The sequence below is a fragment of the Maylandia zebra genome, linkage group LG7, assembly GCF_041146795.1.
Source record: "Maylandia zebra isolate NMK-2024a linkage group LG7, Mzebra_GT3a, whole genome shotgun sequence".
Lineage (NCBI taxonomy): Eukaryota > Metazoa > Chordata > Actinopteri > Cichliformes > Cichlidae > Maylandia > Maylandia zebra.
The window spans coordinates 22,404,452-22,415,645 of NC_135173.1; the positions used below are offsets into that span (position 1 = coordinate 22,404,452).

General features: G+C 40.4%; 1 protein-coding gene across 1 annotated transcript in view; it reads left to right on the top strand.

Annotated features, from left to right (window-relative positions):
* The window catches only part of cspg4 (chondroitin sulfate proteoglycan 4), a 75,658-nt gene extending 65,379 nt beyond the window's left edge, over nt 1-10,279 (top strand). The window contains exons 8-11 of the mRNA XM_004570281.4: nt 429-560; nt 1,768-1,928; nt 4,357-4,534; nt 5,544-10,279. Coding sequence (XP_004570338.1) covers nt 429-560; nt 1,768-1,928; nt 4,357-4,534; nt 5,544-7,369 — 2,297 coding nt within the window. The 3' untranslated portion in view covers nt 7,370-10,279. The remainder of the gene's footprint in view (nt 1-428; nt 561-1,767; nt 1,929-4,356; nt 4,535-5,543) is intronic.
* The last annotated feature ends 915 nt before the right edge of the window (nt 10,280-11,194 follow it).

Genomic DNA, 11,194 nt, shown 5'->3' on the forward strand with positions numbered 1-11,194 from the left:
TACTCTGTGACCTTTATTTGCGTCTACCTCAGAGTGTTGCTAACACGACGAGCTGAAACACAGGTCTTTATGTTTCTCCAAGCAGAAATCTCAATAAACTTGTAATGTAATCAGAATGTTACTGGTATTGATCAATAGGCCAATTAAACCCCAGAGATATACTGTGGCTAGGTTGTAAAAAAAATAATTAAATAAGTAGTACATGTAATATTTATTTGTACCTTATTGTGACAAATACGTGGTGTTTTTTTTTACGTTCTAACAAGGCAATAAAGGTGTAGCAAGCTTTAAACAATGTTCTGCCTTTTCAAGTGTAAAGACAATAAAGTTTCAGAGAGACAAAAAAGGGGCAGAAACAAACAAAAGCAGATTCAAAGCTCGAACTTAACAAGTGACCCGTTAAAACTGTGCAATCTGTTCTGCTCCAGGTGAGGATTCTGGCAGCTTCAGTTTCACAGTGACAGACGGCGAGCACACGTCTCCTCTCTACAAATTTGTCGTCACAGCCAGGCCACACACCATCACCATGGTAACGCAGGCGAACCTCATGGTATTTCCAGGTAAGATGCCAAAAAAAAAAAAAAAAAAAACCTTCTGAAGATGACAATGATAGAAAGATAACCATGATGATGAATGCGCAGTCACGCACACAGTATAGTTACGTCGACAACCTTTATTTTAAGAACTGGTTGTTAGTCAGACTTATAACACACAGAATAAAAGTGTGTGGAAAACTTATTTAACGTGTAATACACAGGATGTTCCTAAAAAACAACATTTTTCAATTATGAACTTCTGAGGTGTAATCTTCTTACTTTTTTCAGATTTTGCTGTTTGGGATGCTTCTGGGCTTACACTCTTTAGGAAGTGTGTGGGTGTGTGTGAATCCCTCAGCCAGTAACAGCTTGCTGGGTCCATGCTATTTCCATTTCCTTTGCCTTCCTGTCTGTGTTAAATTCATTTTACATCATGGGCCACATATGATTGATCTTAAGTGGATCGAGCCAGTGAAACACCCCTTTCTGTCAGTATAAAGAAGTTCATCAGTGCATTTAATCCATGAGACATTGCAGTTTCAACAATACAGTTTACACTTTTTATACATGACAAAGAAATGCTGCTGTAGTAGGTTATTTGTGCTCGAATCGTAAGAAAAAAAGTTGTCGATTGTTCAATAGCAGACTGAAAAAACAGCAACATTTCTGTCATGGCATTGTTTTTTTGTTACTTAATTACTTTGGTGTAGTATGAATCGCTTGGCTCTAAAAACATCTGACAATACAGTTAAGAGTCCAAAATGTATACTCTTTCACATTTTCCACATTCGTCCAGTGGGCCTTATTGGAGTCTTTGTCGAACCGATTCTGGCCCCCGGGCCTCATGTTTGACACCCCTTCTATAAGGTCTGGTTTTAACCAACAGCAGACTGAGCTGCACACATACACAGAGCAGAGAGGCTACAGGAGTAGTCATGATGATTTGTGAACATTAAAATCCAGAAATATGGCACCTTTCTCCTTTGTTTGTGCTTCTGAGCAGATGAAACAATCAGACAATAGTGTATTTAAAACGTGGCTCCATCTGATACATTTCATGCTCTCCGCATCAGGAAGCTCATCTGCCCTGTGCATGAGTTAAAGTAACCTCTAAAGTTTGGGGCTGTAATTTTACAAGCTGAACTAGACTGCAAAGAGGCCACATTCAGTAGAGTCATCAGCACTCATCAGAGGACCGCTTGTCTATGTGTGTGTGTTTGTCTTTTCACAGGAACAAGGCAGCCCATCACAAGCGCCAATGTGGGGGCTGTAACCAGTGGGGATGGAAATGAGATAAGCTACTTGCTTTTCCGCCCGCCTCGTTTGGGAAGACTCATCCTGGCCAATGACAGGAACCAGTACGAGGAAATTAGTCAATTCTCACAATCACAGGTGATTGCTTTTTCTGCGGGAGCTGCGAAATGTGCATTTCTGGCATATGTTTCCTTTAGGAGACATTTCTTTCTGTTTATCAGAAGTTGTAAATGATTTTATGTTAGCAGGGAGATATAGATCGACATAATAAACCATGAAATGAAATTGAAACTAAAATGTACGTTAGATCCTTTAATGTTATCTCCTTTTAATAATTACTTTTAGAGTTTTGGGGTTCAGTGAAAATATGTGTTTCTGTTCTTTTTTGCAGAGTAAATCCTCTTTACTTTGAGATTTAACATCACTATTAATAGCAGGTCAGCGTGTCTAAGAAGTGACAGCTGTAAAAGGCACGTCACTCATCTGTTGCACAGACCATCAAGCGCACATGGGAGATATAAGACATAAAACTGCTTCCATGCGTGTAAGACAGCTAATCCTATCAGCACAAGCTGGCAGCACAGGATCAACTTGTGCAGTTTTATGTACAGTTTTATTTCCTCTGCATACGCCCATACCTTTTTGACATGATAGAAAATGTCTTCTTGCTGTATTAAATGTTCTCAGACAATCAATAGTGCTGATTTTTCGGTGTTGTTTTTGCTTCCTGAAAACCAGCCTCTTGTACAGCCCTCTGATTGCTGGCACTAAATGTTTCAGTTTGTACTTTGGCTCCAAGGAACAAATTAGTGGTGTCGGTTGCTGTTAACCAAGCAACAATGCTGTCCAGTTTTAGCAAATGTTCAAACAAGATTTGAGAACACCTCTTCTGCCACACCAGCCCTCTGTCCTCCTTCACTCCATCCATGAATGGTATCCTTCTTTTCCTCCTGTCTGTTCAACATCCTTTGTCCAGTAAATCTACTATCCCTCTTCTCCACCTCAGGATTCCCGATCTAACTTTGTCTCCAAAGGTTTATTTGGACTGTTTTGGGGAGAATTTAATAACGCTCTCCCAAAAAGTTGATTCTGTTCAACTGGACGTAGCATTTAATAATGCTCTTTTTAGATATTTATGAATGAATATGAAGATAACTTTGCAATCCACATTCCTTTCCTTCCTACGTTCCCTATCAGCATCTTCACAGATCCAGATAAGGAATGATTTGTAAATGTATATGTATTTTTTGTAAAATTAATTGTAATCTACTACTTAAATAGGAAGCATATTCATGATGATAGCAATAACTGTATTTTCATAAGGAAAGTAACTCAAAAGTTATTAGCCCTGAAAGTCATGAATGATGAGCTTTACTGTCTAATGCTGTCTAAACTCCCTTTTTTGTTTGTTCCACGTTCATGTCTGTAACTGCAGTTTGTTGAATCTGAATGTATTTTTCTTTCAAACTGACAACATGTGAAGCATGAACATTTCTTTCCCACCAGGGGGCATCGTTGCTAGTGATGTCTCACTGGTATTAGGAGTTTTTGTTTCTTTGATATCCTTTTAATCCTTTTAATATTGTTTGAAGAGTAGGTGTGTGCAGCTTTGCTCTGCCTGTACCTTTATGACTGTTAAGTCTACATGCAATGGGCAGAGATGGAAAGGGCAGGAAGTAAGGATTTCTGAGTATAATAAAATCTCTGTGGCTTTTTGTGGCTAAAACCAATTTGGCAACACCCTTCATCAGGGTGGGGTTCTTGATTCCAAAGAGCTCCGCTGTTCCATAACCACGTTTATGTTTATTTGTCTAGCATTATTATTATTATATAACCAAATATTCAGATTACAAAAAATAAAGAATATTGAAACTTTACTGATGCTAATTTTAGCTTTTAATGGCTTTGGTTTAGGACTATGAGGCACACGGCGTCGATAGTTTAGCAGCGCCGCACGTGCAGCTGTGTTGGCAACAGTCGGATCAAGACTATCTGTTCATTTCCATTCTTGACATCTGACCGTGCTTGGACGAGCATGAGAACAAATTCTTTCCCCGAAAACTGCTCCTTTTGGACTGTGACAGAAAATCTAACACGTCGTCAAGCCGAAAGCATTTGATGATTTGAGTTATTCGGCAGCGTGTGTTTGCTTTTTTCCTGCATGCAGAAATTCATATGTGCACCTTTCTGTGTTTGTTTGAGAGAGAGAGAGAGAGAGAGAGAGAGAGAGAGAGAGAGAGAGAGAGAGAAGAGGCAACAGTGACTTCAGGCAATCCAGCTGAGCTGAGCCAAACCACTGCTCCAAATAAAAATATCTTACCGAGCTAAAATACCAGTCTTTGCCTATAAAGTTAGTCAAGCAAACAAGTGACTGACTGCAGTGAGCCACATGTCAGATAATGAATCCTCGACATTTCTATCAGATTCTACAAAAGTTAGTTGGAATGAAATAAATAAATAAAGTATCTGCTAAAATAAAACTTGCTTTGAAGTGATCGCCAAATTAAGAAATGGTTTTATTTGAAACAACTTACCACCTTCTGTTTTCGCTTCCTCTGATGCACAGCTGGAGTCAGGAATGGTCTACTATGAGCACCAGCTACCCGAGAAACCATTCTGGGCAGTGAAGGACTCCATCGAGCTCTTGTCCCAGTCAGCATCAGACGTCCATCACATCCTGCCCATAACCGTGTCTTATTATGCTGCTCACAGCAACATCTCCTCACAGCTGTGGAGGAACAAAGGTAAATGATGAAATGAGGGACATATGCAACACTTTCAATTAAGTAAATTGCATGTTTTTTTTCACAGGCCACACTGATAAATGAGAGCCTGCCTAAATGATCACTCTGGTACTTACCAAAAGCATACATATTATGAATACATGTGCACAGATGTTAGGAAGCAGAGATGAGAGTCTGCATCTGTGAAGCACCATTAGAAGACTCCAGCGAAGTCATTATTCAAACAGACATTTCAAGTATTTTTCTGTTAGTTAGCTGAGTTTATCCTTACCACACATTGTTGTATGCTGTAAAAGTAAAAAGGGTTACTTTGTGTGTTTGAGTGCAGAGCGTTCCTGCAGCACTTTAAAATAGTTTTTGTCTTTTTTATTGTATCCTGGAGCTGGCATTTTGCGAAGTGTTGTAAGAGTCACTGAATATGTTGGTGAATACAGCACAATGCTGTAATTGCTGATATCTTTGGAGAGAGCACAAAGATTCAAATAATGTGCATCAGTGATGATTTGAATGCAGTTTGTCATTCTCACACTTTACATATAAATGTTTAGTGATACATTTCAAAAAAGAGATGCTATTTCTAGGATATGTTGTTTTGTTTTTGGTTAAAAAATTCAAATTAAAACTGTGCTCAGACATTTTGGAAAAATACTGTAATTCACCCAGCAACCACGCGTTTGTTACTGAGTAGGGAAGAAAAAAAGTTCTATTTCTGGGGAGTGTGCTGGTGAGTTGCAGCTTGTTCTTCATTTTAGATTCTCTTCCTTATTCTTTACAGTAATTTACTATTAAGAGTCTGAAGTCACAAAGGGACCTGTCAGCCGTACTTCTGTTGCTGCCAAAACAACAAGCCCCCTGCTCCATCTGTCTCTCCAAATGTATTCCAGATTCAATCTCCTGCATAATTAAATATCAACAGGAGAGACAAAAATAGATAGTAGGTATCTTTGGGGGGGAAAAAACAACTGGATTAAATTTAACATTTCTCTTCGTTTGTGTTTTTTCTGCTTAGGTCTGGATATTGTGCAGGGTCACAGAAAAACCATCGATGATTCAATTCTTGATGCTTCAAACCTTCTGGCTAGCCTACCAGAAGAAAACCGAGGGGAAGTGGATGTCATTTTTGAAATTAAGCGTTTCCCCAGTCGTGGTCGTATCATGCTGGATGGTCAGGACCTGCCCCGTAATACCCCGTCCTTCATGCAAGAAGATGTCATTCAAGGAAAGGTGGAGTATGTCCATGATGATCTGGCAGACTCGTCTGACAGCTTTGCTTTCAGAGCCCGTCTTAAGTCTGAGGGCCGTAGTTTGGCCTCACCTGCTAAGTCTGTGGTCCTGGAGGAAGTCTTTAACATCTCAATCAAACGGAGGGGCTCAGACCCCCCTGAACTAGTCACTACAGAAACACTCTTTGAGGTTCTTCAAGGCTCCATGACCCTCTTGACCCAGAGACAACTTAACACTCATGATGAGGACAGTCCTCCAGATGAGGTGCACTTCAAGGTGACCAAAGCACCTAGCAATGGTCGACTAGTTGACTCAGGCACAATGGAGGCAATCTCTGAATTCACACAAGAGATGGTCAATCGTGGAGAGGTGGGCTTCTACAGTGACAACAGCCTTGTAGATAGCGTCATGGAATTCGTAGTATCAGATGGAGAACACCAAACCGAAGCATACATGCTGCACATCGTCGTACTGGCCCACACCCTGCTTCTTGACATAGCCCCTGAGATCAAGGTGAAGCAGGGCAACGATGAGACCTTAGTGACTGAAGAGATGTTGAAGGTCAGCACTGGTGGCCCTATTGAGGAGGACATCCTTTATAAAATCACAAGTGCTCCCAAGTACGCCGCTGTCATGGTAGACCGGCAGCCTACATCTGCTTTTACCCAGAAACTGATTAAGGAAGGCCGAGTCAGTGTCCGCTTTGTCAAGTCCACTTCACCCCGAGACAGTGTTTCATTTACAGCCCGCAGCCGGGCTGCTAACATTTCCTCTGTCCTCAACATCACTGTGCAACCTCTGGCCAACATTGCTAGGGATCCTCTCTTACCCCAGGGTGCGCTTGTCCAACTGGATAAAAAGCTTCTAGATGCAACTTCCCTCGCCAACAAGACTAAAGTTACCCCAACGTTCACTGTCATCCAGCAACCGAGAGGTGCTCGGTTTGTAAAGTCTGGAGGCCCAAACGCAGGTGACTCAGTGAAGTCGTTTAGCCAAAAGGACCTGGATGAGGGTCGTGTAGCTATGGAAATCTTAAATGGCTCTTCTGGATCACCTAGTGGTGCCACTCAGGATGAGGCTCGCTTCCTGCTCAAAGCTCACGGGGTCCCTCCTGCAGAATGTGTGCTTTCCTTCCAAACCGGTCCCTACAATGCCTCTGGAATTTACCCTGTCACTCTGTTGAGGATTCCCTCCAAAGACATTGATCATCTTCCTGGGATCCCTCAAGTCACTCCAGTTAGCCCTCTCTGGCCCCACGGAGATGCCACTACAGCTTCTGGATCTGGCTCATATGGAAGACCACAAGCTGCCAAGCGCAGTAACATCTGGCCTATTATCATCCCTATCATGGTAATCCTCATTCTCTTGCTACTGGCGGCTGTCTTGGCCTACTATCTGATTCGCAAAAACAAGACGGGTAAGCACAATGTCCAGACGGCAGCATCCAAGCCCAAAAACGGCGAGGTGGCCACCACAGAGACCTTTCGCAAAACTGACCCAGCCAATAACATCCCAATGTCCAAGATGGACTCCAAAGACGCAGACCCTGAGCTGTTGCAGCACTGTCGGACAACAAACCCGGCCTTGAAAAAGAACCAGTACTGGGTCTGAAGCACTCTGAGATCGGACACAGAGGGAGTATTGGGAAGTCTCCTCAAATCATTCCTCTCAGTATTAAAAGCAGCAGTTTATACGAGGCTAATTTTGTTTAAGCCCTTTACTCAACTCAGCATAACTCTGGACAGATTCTCAGGCAATGAAACACTGAATACTTATTGGCAAAGAAACAGGCAGTTTCTTATCTACAGGTGCTCGGGCCATGTCTATTTATTTTAGTTTTACCATTCCTCTTTGTCACAGGTCGCACGTTAAGACATAAACATGCCATATGTTTGAAAAGAAGTATTTAGGTTGTGCTCTGTCTGTGTATTCCATATTTATCGTAAGCTGACATTATTCAGTGAGCGGTTAGAAATTTTCAAGTCCCGGATTTGGTCAGATTTATTTTCTTGGTTCAGGAAAGCTAAACGTGTTAGGTGATGAATATGAAATGAAATGTAATATTTTCAAGAAGATGGAAAACTGCCTCTTTGTTTTAATTGTTTAAAGGTCCTTGCACCTCAGGGCTAAATCTAGTTTAAAGGCCAACACGCCTTCATTCACTTTCTTACTGAAAAAGACAGATAAAAAGACTGATACCATTTCGCTACATCGCATGTCAATGATCAAAGCACGAACTAAAGCTAAAGTCTCGAGTTTCATCTCATTTTTAGTCTTTATGCTACGTTAGGCAAAGCTAAGCTAATGGTCTACTTGCTGTACTGAATACACAAATAAAAAAGCTGTACCAAGCTTTCCATCTAGTGACTGAATACACGTGTTTCCCTGAAATGCAGAACTTTAATCTCATTGTGATTTGATTTGACTTTAATTTTACAGAGAAAAGACGCTTATTTAAAAGGCGTTTATAATCAAACCCTTGTGACAGCGCACACAAAATGAACTGTATTTAGCTCTGAGTCACGCCATCATCTGCCATATGTTATTGTTTCTAAATGCTTCCAAAATACTTGTAAATATTTACTGGACTGGCACAGCACTGACCGCATAAATACACACTACACAGTCTGCAGACCGCAGGCAGGACGTTATTTCAGTGATGCTGGACTTTAAGACATCCGCATTGGCCGACAGGCGGGTGTGAGGTCATCTCAGAATGAGATGTTTCCAGTTCCTGGGTTTGCAATTATGAAATGAATAAAATATTGGCTATAATAATATACTTTTTTTTTTTTTTTTTTTTTTTTTTTTTTTTCTGCCTGTCCCCTTTGGCTCTTTTGCCATCAGAATTATTGTCTAAAGGCAAAGAAAGATGCCCAACGGATTTACTTTACCAAACTGACCATCCCAGCCTTGCCGTAATGGTCCATTTGATTCACCTTTTATTGTTTATTTTATTTTCACTTACTGAATACGGGACAGACTTGACTGGGGGGAAGAAGGGGAGAAAGAAAGAGGGAAAGAGAAACAGCTGAGAAGAGGGACGGGGGAGAAGGGCAAAAGACAAAAACCAACAGAACGGGCAGAGAGAAAAAAATGCATATATCAATCACCTGGATCACCTGCTGAGAAAGAAAAAAGAAAGCAAGCAGAAGAGAACAAGAGTAATAGAATAAACAACATCACAATGATATATGGGAATATGACAGTAAATACTAAATGTTAAACATTATTGTGCAGCACATAAGATCAACAGAACACAGTGTGTATTTGGTACTGTACTGGGAATAATAAATATAACAATCCACTTGTTAGGTTATGCTGATTAAAGAGGTAGCTGACAGGAGGTCTTTGGAAGCTAGTTTCGCTTTTAAGCATTCCATATGTAAGTGGAATACATAGAAGTTATTTTCAACTTTTATCTATAAATATATATATGTATGCTAAAACTAAGAGGAGTGCTACTGTAAACTGGAAACTTCTTTTTAATGTGCATTTTTTTGGTCACTCTGACCTGTGACGCTTATTTTTTTTAAGGTAAATGAAACACAGCAAGAGGAAGTGAAAGTGCACAATAAAAATACTGGATACAACTTTTGATCCACTAAAAAAAGGAAGAAAAAAAAGACTTAAACAACTTATTTTCTTAAAACTGTTTGATTATTTGCTGTACATTTTTCCTCATGCTGTCTACCAATGACAGCTTTGTTTTTCTAGTCATATACTGAATATACAATGGAGTATTCTTCTTCTATTGATCGTCTATTTTTTTAGCGTACTGAGTAAATGAAAAGTTAGTTTCCCTCCTGCAGCATCTTTTCCTGTTTTATGTGTAAATATTGTGATTTAGAGTACGGTTTTGGGCCCTATTAACATTTTGAAATCTAAACCCGTGGACCACTTTATTTACACTGTGAGATTTATTCCAGTCCAGTAAAAGACTTCAGCCTTTGATTCTTTTACACTTTTACAAAGCTCTCACACACATACTGTGGGGTGATATTTGTCCCATGCTTTCATAATACTTTGAGGTCAAAAAACACTGAAAAAAATAGGCACAGCTGTTGCAGTGGCATGGATAGATTTCACAGATATAACCAATAAAGTGGCAAGGGGAGAGTGTATATCATGTTTTGCATCATAAGGTATTCTGTATGTACATGTAACTACATTCAGCTAGACTGAAATGATATAGATATGACGTGTGCGTGTGTGTGTGTGTGTTTGTGCAGGTGCCCGTCACTCCTCTGTTTCCTGCTTACTGCAGGTTTCATCACCACCTCCTCTCCTCATTCATTATTTATTATTTCTGTCATTCCCCACGCATCAATTCATATTCAGGCTATGTGTATTTTGTCAGAGATGAAACTTATCTGTAAACTGCAGGTGCATTCACAACAATAAATAGCACTATTAGGAGAAAACTTGTTTCTGGAACAGTAGAAATGTCCTTTAAAGCCTCAGTATGTCTCGGACTTTATTTCTCAGTACTAATGGAAATAAAATGTTTGCGCAACAAAACCTGTGTTCGTTAATCTGTCTGACTTTTATAAGTGCCAAGACTGCAAAATACAGTTACCAGTAACCCCACTTCTTCCATGCTTTAGTTAATATTTAGTTAACATTAATATTAAGTTAGTGCTTATTACACTCTTGGACACTACTGGATCACTGGGCTCTAAGCTGAACCATAAAGCAAAACTATAAACATAAATGTTTATGACAGATGTTTCTGAATTTCAGAAGTGAGCCGTTTAAATTTCATTTTGGCCAACCAGACTCTGCTGCATGCTGGAATAGAGGAAGTCTGCACTTTCCCACTAAGTAGTTTGCCAGTTACAAATGTGAAATCAAATCATCCTGCATTGCTGCTCATGTGCTTGTTTTGATATTTACAGGCATAAACAAAGTGATTTCTACAAAGAGACTTTCTTTTTAACGAGATTACCGCAGAGAGAAGTTCCTTGACTGATCCCTTATGTTGTTGTGATTTGGCCCATATAAATAAAATTGAATTGAAATGTTTCCCTTTTTGGCCACCAGGTGGCGTTAGGGTGCAGGTGGCCAGTGTGGAGGGCTGAAGTGTTCCTGAATTTGTGAGCTCACATTCAAAATCCCGCTCTGTCTCCATCCGTCACTCTTTCCAGTGAATGGCCTTTGCATTCATGCTTTCTCCGAGCTCCTTACGTTTCATGTGCTCTGCTGTCTTCTCCCGGCTTCTCATTGGTCCGCTGCAGCTCGGATTCGAGCTCACGTCACGCAGGTTTCATAAGCTACCTGGCACAGCTGTCCCTCCACATGTGTGTGCTTAGGTCATAACTCAGAGGAGAAGTTTAGAAAACAAACTTGAAGAAACTGAAAAGGAAATGATGAAAAGGAATCTGGATTGGTGTGTGTGTGTCGAGCCAACCCCTAAGTTCAAACTGGGGTATGTGC